The following is a 22,114-nucleotide window of genomic DNA, read 5'->3' on the forward strand; positions in this document are numbered from 1 at the left end:
ACTCACTTCGTAGACCAGGCTGGCCTCGAACTCAGAAATCCACCTGCCTCTGCCTCCCGAGTGCTGGGATTAAAGGCGTGCGCCACCATGCCGGGCTGCAGCACATTTTCTAACTGGCCAACAGTGATACGGCTGTGGAGGAGAAAGACAGTGACTTTCATTAAAACAGGTCTGGAAAGGCAGCTATGTAGTATTACAGCCCCCGGCCAGCGTTTATACAAAATCTACAAGAGCTCTTCACTAAATAGCCCCAGCCTGATGTTCCTACACAGAAGGTGTTTGGAGACAGGTTAGAAAGTTCTTCGGGGGCCAATCATGCTCAGAGGTTCCCTGCCATGGGTTAGACCATCCACTCAGGCAGCAGAACCAAGAACTCCTGAGATTGACAGCTGAGTGTAAGCCAGGACGACAGTCATCCACTCAGGGCTCACTTCAGGGAAACGGGAACGAGATGAATGAAGTTGTCTAGGAACCTAGTAAGACTGGCATGGCACGTGGTAAATTCATCTATGGACCCCATTTCAGCCACACCTGGGCTCCTGCCAGAAATGTGCTCTGTATAGAAAACTGAACAGAGCCCCATTATCCTGTCATCCTACTGCAAGGCCCCACTTCCCCAAAGGGTCACAATGACAGCAAGAGCCTGTGAACTACTAACAGGTCATTATGAGCTTGTCCAAGAGGCCCATGGTGGTTCTGACAAGGACAGATCCAGAGCACATTCTAAAGCAAACACAGTTAACTCAGGACCAGTCACTCAAATAACTAGGAAAAAAAGAAACCTTTATTTACAACCATGGAAGTCCCACAGGAGTACACACAGCGTGCACAAACAAAATGAACCTGCAAGTCAAGAGCACACGTCAGTGTGCTGGCCTCAGTGTCCTATCCTCACCACCATCACCGTCACGTTGTCGGCTGAGCCCCGCTGCACTGCCTTGTTGGCCAGCCTGTTGCATGCAGCTTCATAGCGGGCATCAACAGCAGGCTTCCCTTCCCGGGTCTGGATCTTGTCATCCTACCAAAGGGATGGGATCTGAGTGAACAGGGCACCAGCCTCTGTCATTCTCTTAAGACACTGCAGCCAGGGCAGGGCCTGCTCTGTCCCTCACAGACTGGCAGGACAGTGCCTGGTGAGCTCCACAACAGGGCTTGTGTTGACAGGGTTCACAGATTACCCCTGACTCAGGGGTTGCGGGGCAATGGAAACAAAGCAGCTGAGACAAGTGGCACGCCCTCTAAGATGTCTCACCTCAAGGCAGGACAAGATGAAGTTCACAGCTTCTTCTGGGGTAAAGACCTTGAAAAGCCCGTCGCAAGCCAGCAAAATGAACCTAAGATACAGGGAAAAAAACAAGGGTCTCAGCAACAAGCTCCTGAACAAAGGTGACCTGAGAGTTCAGTGAGGAGTAGCTGGCTGCCTAATGTTAAGGAAAGCCCTGGTTCCACTCACTACCCTAAAAATTAAAGAATAATGGCACACATATGTGTAATCTCATCCTCTGGAGGTAGAGAGGGGTCATTCTGGCTACACAGCAAGTTTGACTCCAGTAGGGCAAGTTGTCTCAACAGACCCAAACCAACCAGGCTTGGTTGTCACACCTTTAGTCCCAGAGCTCAGCTGGCAGAGGCAGGTGGATCTCTAGGCAAGCTGGTGTATACAGTGAGACCCTGTCTACAAAAATAAAACAAGGGGCTGGAGAGATGGCTCAGCAGTTGGGAGTACTGACTGCTCTTGCAGAGAACCCAGGTTCAACACCCACTTGGCAGCTCACAACTGTAACTCCAGGACTTTACACCCTCACACAGACATATTGCAGGCAAAACACCCAACACATATAAAAAAAATAAAATGAAAATAAATCAAAAAACCAAATTAAACAAAAATCCTCAAAACCAATCCAGTAGCACTGTGCCTGTCCAACAACTCAATGGCCAAGAACATTTTAAAGCAATAGATTTTGTGTAAGGAAGCTGAAACTCTTTAAAATGAGTTGTGCTTTAAGGAGGGATGCTGTATACCACAAGAGGGACATTTTCCCCACCCGTAAGAAGAATCTCAGAGACCCCAGAATGAGATGCTGCATTCTGGTTCCTTAGGGACAATCATGGCAGCAGGTATGTAGTGAACATACCTGTGAGCCACCACAGGTCCAAGGATGGAGAACAAGCATCCTAAGGGAAGCATCCTTCACTGCTGAGGGTCTGAGATCCTAGAGTGGACATCCCCACTTTCTGGTCTGAACACAGCTCACTGTTCCCGAGATGCCCAGAGGAAGCCTCTGAGCATTTATGTTCTGTTGTGGAAGCCACTGTTCTCTTGGCCTGGCTTTAAAATAGCTACCTGCTTTTGTTTCTTAGCCTGTCCAGAGTCTCTATTTTCTGACAGGGCACATACCTAGCCATATTTTGTGAGCACACCACCTGAGGTTGAGACATGGTGGGGACAAGTCTAAGCAGGCTACTCTTTCCAGTATTTTTCAGACTCAGAATAGTCAATCACAGACATGGGCTTAGCACAGCACTGTCACTACACACTGCTGCTGTCATAGTTGTCCCTAAGGTGCCATGCTATGAGAGCCCAGAAGAGCCCAGGCAGATGGCCTGTCCTAATCTAGGGCAGGGAATGCCATAACCGTACAAGGGGCCTCCAGAAACACACTCCAATATCCCAGGATAACTGACAACGTAGCCTAGGCAGGCAGGTGTCAGAACATGGCTCTTCCCAGCAGGTCTGGAGGCTGTGCCTGGAGGCTGTACACACTACACGTGAATGAGTGGACATGGTCTGGATACTCTCTTTGGAATGGATGCCTCTAAAGCCTCTTAGCACAACCCCTGCATCCATCTCAATTTCTTCCTGACCACCATGGACCCCGTGAAACCAGACCCGTCTCTGTACTACAGAGCCAGGCACACTGCATACCCCTCCCCAACTTCCCCCAGCAAAGGCTGAACACAGATTGGAGGAAAGTCAGCAAGAGAAACAAGCCCCTGTATGTGTATACCCACACTTTTGGAGACCGTTTGCTTTTACCTGTCATTGGGGGTCAGTTGGCAGCGTCTGATATCAGGCACAGATGTGACCCCACAGCGCTTATACTGCCCATCTCCAATGGAACGTGATACCTCCAGCACGCCCAAGACACGCCCATCTCTGAAATGAAGGGAATAACGTCAGACTATCAGACTTGACTCCTCACAGGTCCCTGAAAGCAGAAACTGAGAGTCCACAATAGCTGAGTCTGACATTTCTTTTTGTTTAGTTTGAGACATGGTTTCTTTGTGTAGTCCTGGCTGTCCTAAAACTCATAGGCTGGCCTTTCAAGAGATCCACATGCCTCTGCCCTGAGTGCTGGATCAAAGGCACTCACCACCACCACTCAGCCTAACATTTCTTTATCTCCAGTGAGGCACAGACACAAACCGAGGTCATTCGGGTCTTGCTCCCCTCGGAGATGAGGACTACACAGCTATACACTAGCAGCAACAATGGGCACCATCCACCCTAACTGTTGATGGACTCAACAGTGAATCTCACCGCAATGCCTATACCCCTTCCCCAACCTCCCATGCCCAGTTATTCTAACAAGATGGTATGAGTCTATGCCCCTTAAATGACTACGCACACAGCCTGTGTGTGGGTGGCCAGGAAAGAGGGTGGTAAGCACTCTAACTGTTGAAGCTAGGCTCAGAGGATATCTGAGGCTATGGTTGCTAGCTGCTGAAGCACTTTCACACCAGTAGGGCTACAAGTTCACTCATGATAATCTCGCTCACACTTTTTTGTGAAGGAAAAAACAGATGACCTATAAATTGAAGAGGCACCTTAGGCAGACACTATGATCACGGAGAACCAGTGTAGTCAGTCACACTGCCCCAAGAACTATGCTAGCCCAGGCTCTCATATCGACTCCCTGGGCTCGGAGGACATAATTTTTAAGACTTACTAAATACCAAAGCAGTGTGGTGGTTTAGTATCCTTGAGGTTCCTAAGTCACAAAGGAGATGCTGTACAGATAGATAGGTGGGACAGGAAGTTCCTCCTGGGCTGGTGCTACAGTTCTGGAGGCAGCCTTAATTCCAGTCACCCCCAGTGACTCAGTTCAGCCACTCTGAATGAATGTTTTTTAATCCCTAAAGACTTCTGCTGTTTCCTGGGGAAAACAGAGCATTCTAGAATACAACTTATTAAACAGAACTGGAGTAATGGAAGTGCCTAGGAGCAGTGCTAACAGGAGCAGTACTGAACAAGAGCAGTGAGGGTGCTCGGCTTGAGAGCACCCATACAGGAAGCAGCCCCAAACTTAAGAGCCATGAGAGACCCTCTTCTGCAGCTCTCAGATCTTAGCTATGTGCAGAGCCTTCCTACTCCAAGTTCTCAAAAGCTAAGCCTCCTGCTCTTCCTGGGTCTGGGGCTCATCTGACTCCTGAAGAAAGTAAGAGACCACTCTCCTTTAGCTGTGGGAAAAGGGGAAGAATGCTCCACCCTGGAGAACAGCAGAAGCCCAAAGCCAGTGTGTGAACACGAGAATAGACAGCTATAAGCTCTGGTCCCCAAGGACCATGGCACTAGTGCTTAGCCCAGTCCCAGGTACACGATGCCGATGTACTGCAATGTCACTGTCTTCAGAAAGCCTGCCAGGCTAGACCCTTCCTTGTAAAAGAAAAGCAAACATCTCTTCATACGCCCAAAGGAAGCCCTGCTACACACTGCCTTCATTGTAATGAACTCACACTACTAACAGGCGAGTCTTTATGTCATTTGTCAATGGACACCACACTGCTGCCCCCTTGTGGCTACTGTTTAGGTGATGTAGAAATGGTTCTCACCCTTCCTAATGACCCTTTAGTACAGTTCCTCAGGCTGTGGTGACCCCCAATCATACAATTATTTTGCTGGTACTTCATAACTGTAATTTTGATACTGTTATGAACCATAATGTAAATATCTGATATGCGACCCCTCTGATCATGACCCATAGGTTGGGACCTGCTGGTGTACAGACTGTGGTGCCACATCCTGTGTGACCCCATGTATTCTGGCTGCCTCCCTCTATGCCCAGCAGCCATGCACAAAGCCTCCCAGCTCTCATACATTAGAGAAGAGAAAGCCTTCAGACTTCAAGTTCAAACACCCCAGCAGCTTAGCTAAAAGGACATTTTTGAACATTTTATCTCCAACAGAACAAAAAAACTTAAGGACAAATTATAGAAAGAACCAGAAAACAGGGTCACATTTAGAAGGCAATGTCCATGAAGTGGAAGGATGAAGTTCTCATTTCACCTCTGGGCACACAAGTGATCGACTCTGGTCACATGACCTTTGAAGACAGCGGTGAGTGAACTGAGGCGGTACGGCTGTAATACGTGACCCTCTGTGTCAGCAACAGCACACTCTGAAGGCATCCCTTTATTAACTAGAGAGAGTGCCTCACCACATTGCACAGGTGGACCTTGAACTCCTGAACTCAAATACTCTCCTGTCTCAACCTCCCAAGTACCTGAAAGTGCAAGTGTTCCCATACCTAGCTTTGAACCTGGTCTACTAACCACTAGAGACTTTCAGTGCCACAGCGCAATATATAAACTGGGTATGCTAAGGCAGGCCAATAATTCCAGAAGTGAGGAGCTGGAGGCAGGAAAATTACAAGTTTAAGGCCAGCTTTGGCTATAGACTCAGGTGAGGCCAGCCTGGGCTAGATGAGACCCTGTACAAAAACCAAGCAAGGGCAGTATGAGAGAAGCTCCCCAGACACACTGAAAATAGCTGAGTGGTGGTAAGTACTGACTTGAGACAGGTTTTGTCTTTCTGTTCAGCCAGGGAGACACTTTCTACCTTTACTGTGACACAGATGAACTAAGTTATTCATATGCACTGCCAGACTGAGAGTGGACCTTACTATGCACATTAATCCTCAATGGTGTGGAGACTGAGTTCCTGGGACCCCATAAATGCCCTGGATACCTGACATTCCCTCCAGCTTTCTGTATCCTCATGCGCTCTTCATACTGAGTTGGGTTGTGCTCTTTGCTGAGGCTTAAGGCTGCGTGCTTTTGACTTTCCTCATTATATCGACACAGGATTGCCTGGGAAGACAGAGATCACAAACCATGGAATTCAGTGAGCAGCATCTAGGACTCAGTCAAAGGGAGACTTACAATGATTTCACATTCAGTTGCCTGCTGACATACAGAAGCTCAGAGAATCCAGCATCAAAGAAATAGCAAATAGGAAAGTTGTTCTCACTCTAAGGGTGAGAAATCCCCAGTTTTGGTGTCAATTCTGTCATAATCCTTGCTGGCTGACTGTAGCCAATCTCTCAAATGGCCATTGTTGGTGGCATCAGTGACAAAGATGGGAGGCATTTAACAAATACCATGGCCAAAGTCAGAAGTCTGTGAGTTTTTCTGAGAGTTGAGGATACAGGCAAGCACAGCACACACTGCTCCCTGTTTGCTCCCATGGCCATGGTTACTGTGTCCCTTTCACAGAGGACACTGAAGCCCAGAGGAGTAATTTGCTTAAAGTCACATAAAGAACCAGGGTTCATACTGGGTCTGGGTATGAAGGATTGGGGGGTGGGGTGGGGGTGGAGTGACACATTTTTCCTCCTGTTCTGGTTTAGGTAACTTGTTCTAAACCTGTTCTACTTGTATACTTGTTTACTTATATACTAGAATTTGTCTATCGAGGCTCCTAGGAACCTCAGCTCCCTGAGGACAGGCTGTCACCTCCGTTTACAGCTGCATTTCTAGTGATGAGTCCCAGCCCTAAGCACCAGAGGAGGAGTTGTAGAGGCTGCTGAGTGTGAGTGGTCACTGGGAACTGAAGGACACAGGACTGGGTGGAAAGCAGCACGCTTGAACATAAGGCCACTCCCTACAGCACCTGACCTGTCCCTGGGCTCTCGTGCTGCAGAAGTGCTTGGCCTTGGACTTCCCTTTCACAGCTCTCAAGCTACTCTGCAGTCAAACCCCTTGGAAAGGTGGAGTTAATACTTTCATTCAATACCAACTATGTCATTAAAAATGAGGATCTAAGTTACCTGCACACAGATTTCATTCTAAACCACAGTGTCATTTAACAGTATGGCAAACAAAACATAACAAAACAAAAAACAAACAAAAAATCCCAATAAGACAAAAAACCCAAAAACAAAAAACAAAACAAAACAAAAAAACCCTAAATCCTATTGGCAGGGGAGACAGCATCTCGGTGTGAACCAGCCAGCTCCGGGCCCTCTGGGAGAACAGACGACCCTGGCTCAGTTGCTGAGTCCGTCCCAGGTGCACACTGGAACACTCCTTGCAGAAATCCCACTAGAAGGGAAGACCCAACCAGCCACCAACACTTTAACTTGCTTAAGTTCTCTCCTTGAGACATGCTGTCACCTAAGCAGGTGGCTCAGAGCCACATACCCGACTATCTCCAAGGTTGGCGATATACAGGATGTTGTCCACAGCCAGGACACACGTGGCAGTGGACCCGTCTTTCCAGGCAGGCTTCCTGGGGAAACACATCAGAAACGCAGTCACCACTCCTGGCGAGTGACCAGAGACTCATCTATAGAGCTAAGCAGCAAGTCTGCCGGGTAAAACAGATTGTATCCTCTGAGCTACTCCATAGTTCGGGTGTGGGTAGGGTCCCCAGATGCTCCTATGTCAAGGTTGGGGTCCCATGGTGACACTATTAGAGAGTACTGTGGCCCTCTAGGAGATGGGGCCTTATGAGAGATCTTAGGTCACTGTGAAAGTTTCCTCATAAGGAGCTGTGGAATCTTACTGCAAAGTCCTTCAAAGGGACTGTGGAGCTTGGGCCCATTTTCCCTGTCTCTTGCTGTCTGGCTCATGAGCACGCATGCTGAAACTCACTGCTACCATAGTATGCCACTCGAATCAAAGGTCCAAACTAACTGGGCTGCCCTATGCTGTGCCTCAAGTCCAGAACAGTAAGCAGAAACAAAGCTCTTTATTTTGGGCATGGAGGGGCCACATACCTTTGGTTCTCTCCAAAGGCAGGCAAAACTTTGACGTTTGAGGCCAGCCAAGGATACACAGTGAAACCCTCTCTCAAAACTAAAAACAAACACCAAACAATTCTTCCTAACATAGCCCATGCCAAGGGCTTTCATTACTGTGATGCAGAAATACACACATCTTTTTTTCCCCCTTCTTAATATGTACGAGTGTCTTGTCTGCATGTATTCAAGTGCATACCTGCTGCTCTTGGAGACCAGAGGAGGCCATTAGAACTGGAGTTACAGGAAACTGTGAGCCACCATGCGAGTGCTAGAAGAGGCAGCCTGTGCTCTTAACCACTGAACCATCCATCTCTACAGCTCCAACATACATTTTTCTAAAAAGCATTTTTTTCTGCTTTTTAAAAATTTATTTGCCTAAAAAAATTATTGTATGTGAGTGCATAGTGTGTGAGTGTGCATGTGTGTGTGGAGGGAATATCTCTTTTTACCCTATGGAACAGAACTCAGGGAATAAAAATTAGCAGCAATCATCCTGACTGGCTTCCCGCTGGCCCCACATCCTCCTTAATTAATGGTTGTAAGAGCTCACACATGGTGCTGGGTACTCCTGAGACAGAAAGCATTGGCTAAACAGCATCACAAGACCTGAGGGTGCTCAGGAAAACACCACGCACTGAGCATTCTGCATGGAGATACTCACTGGCTTGAAGCCTGTTTCAGGAACTCTTCATCGGTGTGCTTAAAAGTATCTAGCAGGCACCTCTTTACAGTCTTCTCCACACTGATTATATCTCCTGGTAGAGAAGGGTCAAACAGAGTCATCTTTCAAGAGGAGAAGGCTGCTGCCCACTCAGGTTCTGTTGGTCGTTTTCACATATAAACTATTTTCTAAGCATGTCCTTGTCAACAATCTACTTCCTCACCTGTAGGAGTGCCATGCAATTCTGTTGTACTGGTTTCCACAGCATGGAGGCAGACAAGACACTTAATCACATCCCAGACACTTAGCAAGCTAAGAAATGGTGCTTTATTTACACAGCCTCTTCTGAGCCCTAAGTTCACTCCTTTAAAAGCCTAAGACTTTTTTTTTGGTGACATAGACTTATGTAGCCCAGGCTTCAAACTTACTGTGCAGCTGAAAATGATTTTGGAACTGCTCATCTGCCTCATGAACCATAATACCCAGTATACAAGGTCCTGAGGACTGGAACTAGGGCCTCAGGCATGCTAGTCAGGTAAACTATCAACTGTGCAATATCCCCAAACCCATCAACGACGCTCTGCCAAAGCAAAACACCCAGTCCGACAGACTCAGCCAGCAAACAGCGCAGGCAAGTCAAACGTCCACAGGTTCAGTTCTCAGTCTCACCTTTAGGAAATTTCCTGATTAAGTTCTGGTGCAAATTCTGTGCAGCAAATTTCGAGGCTCGTATTCCTCCATGTCCATCAAACACAGCAAAGTATGAAACCCGAGTACTAGAAGAACGAATTAAAAGTTAATTATATCCCTAAAACAATGAACACACCTCTTCACTGAAGCTTGCTTTACTGAGTTTTGAGGTGGGGGCTCCATATTTAGCCCAGTCTGGCCTCCAATTACAGACCCTTGTGCCCTGCCCAGGTGTGCTGAGATTACTCACCACTCAGCTTCATTAAAGCTTTGGAGTCTCATCTCAAGCAATGAACATGAAATTCATTGTTGAGAGACCAGTCACACTGACATGCGGGAAAAGGTATTTAAGAGATGTAAGTAAGTTTCATCCATTTTAATTGTTAGAAGCTCAAATTTGAGTCCAGTATAGTAGCTCACACCTGTTATCCCAGAACACAGGAGGCTGGAGCATGAGAAATGCTAAAATTGTGAGTTGCAAGATCTGCCTGGCCTACAGAGTGAGACCTATCTTAAGACACAAAACAAAACATTTGTTTCAAAAACGAAGCTGTGGCTGGAGATGGCTCAGTGGTTGAGAGCACTTATTGCTCCTGCAGAGGACCCAGGTTCAGTTCCCTGCATCCATTACTCCAGCTCCCGGGAATTCAAAGCCTTCTTCTGATCTCTCTGGGTACCAAGCATGCATGTGGTGCATATACATACATGAAGGTAAAAACTTATACACATAAAATAAATAAAATTTATAAACTAAGCTATATAATTTCTCAGTGAAATTAGAATTCAGAACTTTTATCCCATTTAAATCAGACTTTTGTTAAACAAATGAAAAAAGTTACTTATCCAAGACTTGTCAAAAATGTTCATATGAACAAGGGAGAAGTTACAGGATTGTCGCTTAAGTGTTGATTAATATCTAACTTCAAAGCTTATGCTGAGCTTCTTATTCCTATTTCCTACCAACTTTTGTCAGAAAACCCAGCTAGATGGTTAACTGGGTAGTTTGGCTTGACAACCTGACAACCTGCATTCAATTCCTGGTACCCATGTAATAGTGGATGGAGAAAACCAACCCCACAAAGTTATCCACTGACAACTACACAGCACAGGTCCACCTGCATCATAAATGCACACAATAATTTTAATTTAAAACTACATCAGAAAGAAAACTATTAATGAGAAATGACATTTAGGGTTAAGATGAACTTTTCTTTCAAGCTTCTTTGCATTCCTTTGATCAGTAAGAGCACTTTTTAAAGGCTTCAGGTCCATGTGTGCACCGCTTTCTTTCTTCCAGGCCATTTTGACTATTTTGGTCTTTCTGTGCCCTCATTATCTTGTAAGACATTATGATCGACTCTCTCGCTCCTCTCTCTCTGTCTTCTTCTCTCCTCTCACTCTCTTCCTCTTACTCTCTAACCTTTCTTTTCTCTTTCTCTTTCCCCCTTCTCTCCTCTTGGCCATGGCCTGTCTGTCTGTCTGTTTGTCTGTCTCTCTCTCTCCCTTCTCTCTTTCCCTCTGCCTTTCTATAATAAAGCTCTAAAACCATTAAAAAAAAGACATTATGACCTATGAGAAAACAAGTCTCATCTGGCTTACAGCCTGCACTGTGCAATTGGTATTATCTGGGGATACTTCCTAAGGCTCTTCCTGGCTTTGAACCCACTATGTCCTTGTCTCCGTCATGATCGTTGGCTCTGCAGCAGCCATAATGACAAGCTGGATGACAGCTGCTAGCACACTGTATGTTAATGAACAACTACTGTCAGGGAAAACCACAGCATGCACAATATGCAGTTCTCGATTATAGAAATTACAGATGAAATATACAACTATGCAATGTATATAACAGAATGTTGGCAGTTATGCAATGTGCTATTGTCTGTTTCTTTTGGGTCTGAGAACTGATCAAAGGCTTCAATTCCATGTGTCTACTGCTTTTTTTCTTCCAGGTCATTTTGACTACTTTGGTCTTTCTGGGCCCTGATTATCTAGCTGTACAGCCTCTCCTAATGCCATGAGACTCTGCCGGGTTTGTTTTGGAGGCAAAGCCTTTTTGGTAGTTCTAAGACTTTCCAGGAACTCAACACCCACCGAGTGCTGGGAATTCAGGACAGAGCCACCATCATGTATCACCACACCCACACTTCCTGCAGAGTTTACTCACTGACTTACAATCCAGCCACTCTCTAGGACACAGAGTAAAAGCACTCAGCCCGAAGCTGATCAGTCCCCATGAGAGTACAACTGCCCCAAGTCCACAGCAGGGGAGACAGTTCCCACTCAGCGGCACTCAGATGCAACACTGAGGAAATCTAGGCTGGGCAGATCTTTGCTGAGGGGCAGTCCCTTGTTTAGCAATATAATATTCTTTTCTCTACCCACCAAATACCAATAGCCACAGCCTATTCCAAAAATATCCTCAGATGGTAACAACTATCTTAAAAATATTCTCCCATCTAAGATCCACTGATGCAAAAGGCAGGTTACTCATGGCATCAGTCTTTCTTGGAGAAGCATCTTCACACAGTCCAAAACTTAGAACAGAGGAGAAATGAGCACCACCAGGCTTGCTGGAATGTAAACACTCACATGAGAGACGGTGGAGGATTACACTCCTGAGTGATATCGTTCAGGATGACATGGGCATCCTGCATCTCCTCCCTCTCACCCTTCCGCTCTGCCACATAGCCTTTCAGACCAAAGATCACCGAAGAGGCTGGGGAAAGAAAACAAAAAGCCAATACAAAACTGTGCCTTACCCTCTAGAAGCCCTAGTCCCAGAGCAAATAAGAGGTACTACGGCAGCCTAGCTCAGCAACATCACAGTGGTACAAATAAGCAATATTCCCTCAAGGCATTTCCTTGTGGCTACAATTCAGGGTTCTGCCACAAAGCCTGGAGCTGTGACAGACATGTGAGCTGCACCTAAGGAGATCAGAGTCAAAGAAGTGCTGCCTCACACACTAATGGGGATGTGGGACTAAGGGTCAGGAGAAAGTGGTCCCCAAGGAGAAATTTAATCTGGTGACAATTTAATGAGGACACAAAAACTCCCATTTCTAAAAACTTCCAATCAGTAGAGTTGCCAACTATGCTGCTGGAGACCCTGAGGGTATGCATCTGCATGCTCTAGGCTGCCAACCATGGTAGCAGGCACTTTCCTTCAACTGAGAAGTGAGAGGGCAGGGAGTCTGCTGGAGCAGAATGGTGTCGCACTCAGAGGCCGCCTAGTTAAGTTCTCTACAGAGCTTCTAGAAGCGAAAGCGATGCCTTTGGCCATGTCCAGCAGCACTGCCACATTCGTGCCACTGCTCTCACTGAGGCAATTATTCGTAGACATGAAAGTTTTCAGTCATTTCTCTCCATCAGTACAAAAAAGGAAGTCTACAGCTATTTCTCCAAGTCAAAGCTAATCAAGAGTTTCTAAACAAAGACTAGTAGTCAGAAAGAATGGATGGTCATAAGTCAGCCATTTCTGAAGAGGACAAAGGAAAAAAATCCATCCTTTTCTATGCTGAAGAACAACATGGTTTCCTGTCAGGTCAGGCAAGTACATGAAAAGCAAAGTCAGTCTTACATATCATTTGCAGAAGGGGGCCACGCCCACCTCTTACACTCAGAGAAGTGCTACAGTTAGAAGCTGACACTGGCTTTGCTCTGGGATGTTTAAGGTATAAGAGCTGATACATTTGTTTTCAAACTGTCTGAAAACCTTTACAAACTTTCTTTTCCACAAGCTCTTCACCGCCATTCTTCTCCTCCTCAGGGGCTTTCCTCTTTGCTCCCTTCCCTTCAGTCTTCACCATCTGGGAACCTGATGTGGCAAGAGAACCTAGAAATGAAGTAAAGGCCAGACAGAAACAGCTATAGACTGCAGAGTTGCCAGCAGACCCAGCTCCATCCACTCTAGCCTACAGACATAACTGCACTTCAGGCAAGGACCAACACATACTGTGCCCAGGCTACAACTTCTGGTTAGAAAGCTAGAAGATAGGGCAACATCCACGCAGAGTCAAGGACCTAAGAGTCTCTGCCCTGGAGATTTCTCTGCAGCATAACTTTATATACACACTTAAACTTCTAGCCTGTAGCATATTCATGATATACTACATCCACAGACCCTTAGTGACTAACAGGGACATTTCCAAAAGCCGCAGCAAACTTGTATGTTCCTGAACAAGTCCAAACAAAACACACTCCTAAAAGGCTTAAAATGAGTTAAAAGGTAGGCTCTACCTGAAAAGCACAGAGCTGCTGGAGCTGCCCCTACCTCTCTATCAAGCAAACCTAGCTGCTCCAGCAGCACTCGTGTGGGGAGACCATAAGGTCTGGCTTCAGTTTCTAATCTTCCAGCCACAGTTTCTTCATAACACGGTGAGAGTATGCCCTCCAGAGACTGTGTGAACATCGATAGGGACAAGAAATAAACCAGCCACTGTGGTGCCAGTTACACCAAATGTCCCTAAATGCTCTCTGTAGCCATTCATTCAACCTACTTCTTAGGAAAAAGAAGAAAAAGCTCTGTGCTAAGATTCATCTCCTGGCAAAAGAGCATATCCACAATGGTATTACAAAATGCATGACACACTGCATAAAAAGAGCAACTTAACGAGAAAATGTCATGACATTTTAAGTCTCCTCAGTGTCTCTCCATCAGCATCACCTGCTTACTGTTTGGGCTCCAGTTTTCCTTTCTGTATCCTTTCTAATTGCAAAACAGAGAAGTACACTGCTATTAAGAGCCTCTAGGTGAGCCCCACTGCACCACAGGACGCGGTCTATATGTTAAAGACCCTTCACTAGGCCCTGTCTCACAGACGCACATGGTCAACCCTCACAGACCATCTGCCCTCTTGGGAAGATCAGTTTTCCAATAAATCCAAAGTACTGAGTACCAAATTATACACGCTGTGTTAAGTCTTCTAATGAGGACCAATACAGACTGAATTATTTTAAAGTTAACTCTACAAAAACACTTGATTTGCATATTACCCTCATATAATTAAGAGCACTGACTCTATTAGGAAAGTTTTCAAGGCTGACTGATAGAAGCATGCTGCAGTTTTTCATACGAGTCCCTAGTCCTGAAAACTTTGGGATTCTCATAAAAGACAATTAAATGCTCTTTTTAAAAGCAATCCTACTGATTTCACAGGGATTAAAAAAATATTTAGAAAAGTAGTAAATATTCTATTTGGCAACAAATGAAACTTTTAACCACAAAAAAACAGGACCACCTGCAGCCTCTCCCCAGTCCCCACACAGCAAAGAGGCTGTCAGTTAGATGGAATAATCAGTCTGCAGCTATAACAGTGCACCCATCACTCTTCCCTTCTGACAGAAAACAGAGCACTGTCATGTGGGGACATAAGGCAAATCAGAGTAACAAACTGAAAATGTAAAAAGTTAATATGAAAGTTCAGAGTGAACTTTTGACCTTTTAAATGATGGTTATTATTTTGAGACATGGTCTCATTACATAGCCCAGGCTAGTCTGGAACTCAAGTTCCTTCTGCTTTAGCCTTCTGAATAGAGATTACAGGCAGGAGTCACATGCCTGGATCTTAATTCTTATTGTATTTGTACTTATATTTATGAGTATACTGTAGCTGTCCTCAGACACACCAGAAGAGGGCACCAAATCCCATTACGGATGGCTATGAGCCATCATGTGGTTGCTGGGAATTGAACTCAGGACCTTTGGAAGAACAGTCAGTGCTCTTAACTGCTGAGCCATCTCTCCAGCCCCCTGGATCTGAATTCTTAAAAAAAATCAGCCTAGCTGGTAAAGGCAAAGTTAAGGACAAGAAACAAAATGGCTGATACAGTACTGAAGTCTCTAATCTCAGCTTCTATCTGAGCATGTCTGTTCAATTTTAATAGACCTCATCTATACTATACTTTAACGTCATTCAAAATCCTGCTAAAACCTGTGCACACAGTTTACATAGTGGCACAATAAGGGTTATCCAGCCACACCTCAAAACTGTTTGCCTACCTGAATTGCCACTGGCAGCAGGCGGAAGATCATCAAAGAGTAAAGGTCCCCCAGAGCCTGAAACACAGAAGAACCCAGAGTGAGTCCATGATGACAAACCAGGCTTCGGTTCAGAATCCATCCCACCAGGACACCTATGCAGCAGCTTATTGAGACAAATTCAGAACTTGTGTCAATCCAGTGCATCTCAGTCTGCAGGGAATAATATATCCGGAACCTATTTTAAAGTCCTATGATTTCAAAGGAAATAGAAATGCTGTCTTAAATGAGCTGAATTTCACTGCAACTAGTAACATACTGTAAACTGAACCAGAGACAAGGCTCGTCCTGTTTATGCAGCACTTCTCAGAGCTACCTACTGCAGGTCTTTCTGCCTTACCTGAGGCCATGGGTTCAAAACTTAAAGACAGCCAACACCTAAAACATCTGTGTGTTAAAAATGGGGGAAAGGGAGAAAGATTGAGACAACTACAATCCCAGGATGAGTAGACGTTGACACACACCTGGGAAAGCCTGAAGACTGTACCTGAGTCAGTACTGCTGGCCGGGGGCAGGTCCTCAAAGAGCACGGGTCCTTCCTGTGCTTCCTTCCCTGAAACAGAAAACCTGTTTTTAGAGAGATGGCCACCCAGGATAAACTTCTACAGGGAACACACCTGTGCCCACTCCTGATATGAGGTATACTGCTGTGAGTTACAATTTTCTCTTTTCTGTTAAGCAGACATATTTTTAAAAAAATCTTGTCAGGACAGCTATTTACTATAGAAGGCCTGTTTCCAACAGTCACAGTCCATATAAAAACAATGAAATGACACCCTAGCAGGTGCCCAATTTAAAACATATTTGGATTTTTCCTTTTGGGGGAGAGGGGTCAGGGGTTTTACAATAGCCCTGGCCTGAAACTCACAATGAAGACCAAGCTGACCTCACACTCACAGAGATGCTCTTGCCTCTGCCTCCTGAGTGTTGGGTAAAAGGTCTATGTTTGCTGCCACAGCTCTTCCTCCCCTTTCTTTTCTAGCCCTAATATTAAGTGTAAAATGCATGCTAAGTGTGTTCTACCACTGAACTACACACAATATACCCTGGTTCCTAAAATATTCCCTCAAAAGAGAATCACTGAAAGAGAAAAGATGACTTTGTACCTCAAGGCAGAGCTGAGAAGCAGAGGTGCCTTCAGAGGCCCCTGGGAACTGCTGAATGCTAGCTGGTGACTTGTGCAACAGGAGAGAATCTAGTATGACTTGGTGTCACCAGCAATATGAGTCTATGGAGAGCTTATCTCACAGCTGAAGAGGACAGGCCTCAGAAGAAAGCCAAGGAATGTTTCTGGTTTTTCTTTTCTTTTTAATCTAAAAAGCTGAAGATTGCTAGGTGTGGTGGCGCATGTCTTTAATCCTAGCACTCAGGAGGCAGAGGCAGGCGAATTTCTGAGTTTGAGGCCAGCCTGGTCTACAGAGTGAGTTCCAGGACAGCCAGGGCTATACAGAGAAACCCTGTCTCGAAAAAACAATCAAATTCAAAACAAAAAGCTGAAGATTAAATTCTAGATGTCTTATGTCCCATTATCATTTTTCACATAAAATGTAATCATTATTCCTTACTCCCCAGCTTCTAAAAGTCTTCCAAAATTCTACTTAAACTATTAAACATATGAGCTGACAAACAAGAATCTAGAGAAAAATATCCTGATGGTGAGGGGTAAGCAGACTCCTGACCTACATTTCCCAGACTCAGTTATGCAGTATCACTGGCAGCCCAATGGTATTAAGTGGGAAACTATCAAAAGAATTCGTTTTCAACTGCACACCATTCTAAGTTAGTGTAGAGAGACTTGTGGTATCCCTAGCCCCTACCCACTGTGCATCTCCTCATCCAGGCCATCTCTGCTCTCCCCGCTGCCTGTCACTGAGTCCCTCAGAAACCATTAATGATTAGTAGCCATTTGGGGGGTTGTCAGAGTGACTGCCATAGAATTACACAATCTATATTCAAGCAACTTTTATTTTACTTAAGAAATGTCCCCAAAACACACACAAATTTAAATTTATTTTTAAATTATTTATTTAATTTTATGTGTACAAGTGTTTTGCCTGTAAGTATGTCTGCCTGTCCATCATGTGCATGCCTGATACCCAAAGATCAAAAGAAGGCCTTTGAAGCCTCTGGAACTGGAGCTGCAGGTGGTTGCAAGCTACCATGTAGGTGCTGGGAATGGAACCTTGTGTCTTCTGTAAGATCAAGAAGTGCTCTTAGTCACTGGGCCAATCTCTCAAGCCCCCAAAACACACTCTTATTATGGCATGATTATTTTATTATTCATTTCTGTCAAGCTCTCACACAAGTACAGGGAAGAACATAGTGTTTTACAGAATTTTTTAGCATCTATAGGTTCTCAGAATGTATATATAGCTGGGTATAAATGACTACTATACAGTATGCTTACCTCCTATGGTGCTCTTGCAGAGGCTCTGGGTTCAATTTCTGGCACCCACAGACCCAAGACAGACCTCGTTCTACTGTCTGTTTCTTAGACATGTAAAATACCCTCATTTATATCAGTTCACTTAAATAAATGTATATTCTTCAAGAGGTTTATGATCACGATTTTGTTCTCCATATAAAGATGAGATGGGTATCAATTCTCCTTACACATGTGTCTACATGTAAGTATGCTTACATGCTGTGTGTGTGTGTGTATGTGTGTGTGTATGGAGGACAGAGGTAGACTCTGGCTGTCTTATTTGATCTCTCTCCACATTATATATTGAGGCAGGATCTTTTGAAGTTAGAGCTTGCTCATTTGGCTCAGCTAGTAGCCAGTTTGCTTCAGAAATCCATCTCTGCCCCCGAGTCTTGGGATTACATGTAGACCTCATCATGCTCACCCTACATTTACATAGGCAGTGGGATCTGAACTCATCTTCATACTGTGTGGCAAGCACTTACCCATCCCTGTAGCCTAATTCTTTTCTTTAAAACAAAAGTAGAATCTATCATTCCAAAGAAAGAAATGTCTTGGGGATATTTAGAAGTGCCTAAATAGGGCTGGAGAGATGGCTCAGCGGTTAAGAGCACTGACTGCTCTTCCGGAGGTTGTGAGTTCAATTCCCAGCAACCATATGGTGGCTCACAACCATCCGTAATGAGAAACAAATAATAATAATAATCCTATGGGCCGGAGCAAGCTGGCTGGAGTAAGAGGGAGAAGGGAAGGGGAGGAAAAAAAAGAAGTGCCTAAACACACACACATCCATCCCCTAAAGCTAACAAAATCTCTTTTATTTTATTGTCATACAACAACCCTTAGGATTCTAATCCTCAGGATTCCCCCAACAAGCTAAGGAATCACAAATGTTTTCAGTTTTCTCACAAGACACAAATGTATGGAAACAGTGGGCAAAACTGCCCTTCACTGTCCCCAGCTACCCTTGGGGTCAATGAGGCACTACTTCTGGAACCACTCTAATATCCAAAACCAGAGATGATTGCTGTCTTACACAAACGTCATTTTACCCAAACAACCCACCAACATTATCCTCTATATGTCACACCATCTCTAGAATACTTGTGCCCAGCACACAGTAACTACTACAAAAATGGCCCCTAGACTGTGTCATCTAAGCAAGGATAACTAGAAACCAGTCTGCACATGCTTACTACAGCTTCTAAAAATCTGTTTCAATTTGTGGTACACTGACTCCACAAGTATAGAACCCACAGATACAAGAGAGCTAACTCCACTCTAAGAAGCAGAACACTAAAGAGTACTTACTCTAAGTATTAATTCCTCTACAAACCCCTAATATTCTCTCAGCTCACTTCCAAAGGTCTAACAATCAAACACCCATTCCCCTGACACTCAAAACTGTATCTGGTTGGGGATGATGAGATAGCTCAGTAATTTTCCTCTTGCAGAAGACCTATGTTCAATTCCTAGCGCCCACATGGTGGTTCACAACAATCCATAACTCTAGTTCCAGGGGATCCCACACTGTCCTCTGATCTCTGGGGGCACCAGACACACATGTAATATACATACACACAGGCAAAACACCCATATAAGTCTTTTAAAAAATTAGATAATTAGGACAACTTATTCAGTGGGCCATGACAGCAGCGGGCCCAGCCTCTTAGGGATAGGGACGTGTAAATTACAGCATGGAGGCCAACCTGAGCAGCAGCCCTCCTCATCTAAGCATGGTTTTTCCACTACCGTTGTCCAACAGGAAAAGTCTTTGCATAGCTAACAGGTGTATCTTCAGTTCTCACAGGCACTCCTCAGAGCAGATGTCTTGCTTCATGCCAGTCTAGTCCCTCTTCAGCCATAACACTGAGTGTTCAAACAGCACTGTCACTAATGGACAGTACGTTGCTCTCTCTCTCTCACCCTAGAATGCCACCAGAGGTACTTAATTAAACAAAGAGAGACTACCTTCCCATCTTACTGGCCACAACTGAGAATGAGCTGTAAGATGAAATTCTCACTGCTTGTAAGGCACTATATTAAGGGCTCTAAATGCTTTAACTCAACTGATTACTATAAGGATCCTATAAGGTACTGTTACTACTCCAAGAGAAGGAAGCTGAGACACCAAGGCCAAACGCCTGCCCAAGATGAGTGGGCTATGGGGAGTGGAGACTCAAACCCAGCTGGTGGACTCCCCAGTGTGGGCTCTAGTTGAGCACCTGTCTTAGACTTCAACCAAGACTACACTTACCCTTACAGTTCTACAGCACAACCCCAAGCTGGCTCATGAGGACCTCTTTAGTCATCCTGCAGATCATCAGTATGGTCAAACATGTTTGTATCTGGATCCTTTAAAATGTCCTATAGGTTATAAATACTACATTTGATCTTAGACAATGGATGTGGGTCATATATATTATACTATGGAACTTTTCATTAGCCCAAATTTTGCACTGTTTTGAATAAACAGAAATCCAAACTATGTGAACTACAGTTGTCAGCTACCACCAGACAATATGCAACTTTGATCCATAACACCAACGGGAATGAACTGTGCACCTTTCCAATCACAGCTAGTATTATCCATCCCCTTCTCCCCATCATTTATCCAGGCTCTACATCTTCTGGATATTATATATTGTGATAAGACCTTTTTTGTCATTTGTCTTCTGGAGACAGTGTTTCACTATGTAGCCTGACTGTCCTGGAACTTCTGTGTAGAGCTAGACCAGCCTGGCCTTGAATTTAGAGATTTGCCTGCCTCTGCCTACTAAATGCTAGGATTAAAGATGTGTACTAAGGGGTTGTCTTTTTATTAATCCTGTGAATCTTTCAATCATTATGCATAACTATATTAACCCTTCAAAACATATATTGTCATTCTTTCCTCAGTTCACTTAACTATGACTTACTTTTTTTCTTGCATATACCCTAAGTTCTAGAAGTAATGTTTTCTTCTGATATTTTAACCTTTATGTTTGTATTTCCATTTCTCAAATAAATACTCATGTGACCGTGTCAGTGTATATACGAGTGTGTGTAAAGGCTAGAAGCCTATGTCCGCATACTTTAATTGCTGAGATTATAGACATGTGTCTTCACCCCAGCTCCTAAATTACATACGTTTAAGTTACTCTAGTGAGCAAATAGCCCTTGACAATTAAACATCAGTTTTATTTGAGGTGCTAAGGACTAGACTCAATATTTTTCATGCTAAGTACGTGCTCTTGTGCTGAGTAATAGCACTAGGCTGATCGTCAGGTGCTCTGTCTTGGTACCAGCTCTGGACCCAGGGCCTTACACATGCTAGGTAGGTAGGTGTCTACCATGTGCTCTCGCTCTAGCCTGACCAGCAGCTTTGAACAAAATGTTCTAACAAGCAAACAAGTGAACCACTCTATGTAACCAAACAATCTATGTCAGCATTTTATGTATCTATAAGTTCCACTACTGATAGAAAATAAGTATAATTCCTTTCTGCAAAAGATTGTTATTTTAAATTGATATACTCAACTATCAAAATCTTTTAAGTCCTGGAGTGAAGCCGGAATTCAGTACAATATCTGTAGACATAAAACACATACTTTCTACATACTTATTCCAGGTTATAAAAATTTGTCTTGTGGGTATGAAGATGTGATACAAAAAAAACAAAAGAATGAACCAAAAGATGGCTGCTGTGCTGAGTGGTGGCATCATCCGCCACACACCTCATACTTTCTACAGAATCAGTGCAACTGCCCCTTTACGTTGTGGTTACAGTGCAGATCCTAGGGATGTCACCAGCCATCATCTACAAATCCCTGACTATAGAATCGAACCTGGGCCATGCATTCTACCAAATGCACCGGTTCTCTTTATTCCACATAGTATCTGCAGGAGGCATCACTTATTACACACATTTGCCAGCGGTTCCTGAAGGTCAAAGGCAGTGCAAAGCTTGATCTGAAGACACAGCAGTTTCCATTGTCCACACATCTTCCTATCGTATGTGAAAATGACTAGACTTATTTTTTAATTGCTCCCAGTACTATTTTGGAAAATTTGTTATACTGACCCATGCATGAGTAGGGTCAGTATGCGATTTAGTCTTATTCTTTTTTTTTTTTTTTAAAGATTTATTTATTATATGTAAGTACACTGTAGCTGTCTTCAGACACTCCAGAAGAGGGTGCCAGATCTCGTTGCGGATGGTTGTGAGCCACCATGTGGTTGCTGGGATTTGAACTCTGGACCTTCGGAAGAGCAGTCGGGTGCTCTTACCCACT

General features: G+C 44.5%; 1 protein-coding gene across 6 annotated transcripts in view; it reads right to left on the minus strand.

Moving 5' to 3' along the window:
* Positions 1-762: 762 nt before the first annotated feature.
* The window catches only part of Ilkap (ILK associated serine/threonine phosphatase), a 23,010-nt gene continuing 1,658 nt past the window's right edge, over positions 763-22,114 (minus strand). The window contains exons 2-12 of one of the 6 annotated variants that reach the window (XM_021158509.2): positions 15,903-15,968; positions 15,377-15,433; positions 13,091-13,192; positions 11,968-12,094; positions 9,355-9,461; positions 8,686-8,779; positions 7,423-7,510; positions 5,969-6,090; positions 3,038-3,157; positions 1,253-1,334; positions 763-1,018 (exon numbers count right to left, since the gene is read on the minus strand). In XM_021158509.2, coding sequence (XP_021014168.1) covers positions 878-1,018; positions 1,253-1,334; positions 3,038-3,157; positions 5,969-6,090; positions 7,423-7,510; positions 8,686-8,779; positions 9,355-9,461; positions 11,968-12,094; positions 13,091-13,192; positions 15,377-15,433; positions 15,903-15,968 — 1,106 coding nt within the window. In that variant the 3' untranslated portion in view covers positions 763-877. Of the gene's footprint in view, positions 1,019-1,252; positions 1,335-3,037; positions 3,158-5,968; positions 6,091-7,422; positions 7,511-8,685; positions 8,780-9,354; positions 9,462-11,967; positions 12,095-13,090; positions 13,211-15,376; positions 15,434-15,879; positions 15,969-22,114 lie in introns of those variants that run through there. The other 5 variants (XM_029478422.1, XM_021158503.2, XM_029478416.1 and 2 more) reach the window with 5 other exon arrangements.

Source organism: Mus caroli, chromosome 1, assembly GCF_900094665.2.
Source record: "Mus caroli chromosome 1, CAROLI_EIJ_v1.1, whole genome shotgun sequence".
Classification (NCBI taxonomy): domain Eukaryota; kingdom Metazoa; phylum Chordata; class Mammalia; order Rodentia; family Muridae; genus Mus; species Mus caroli.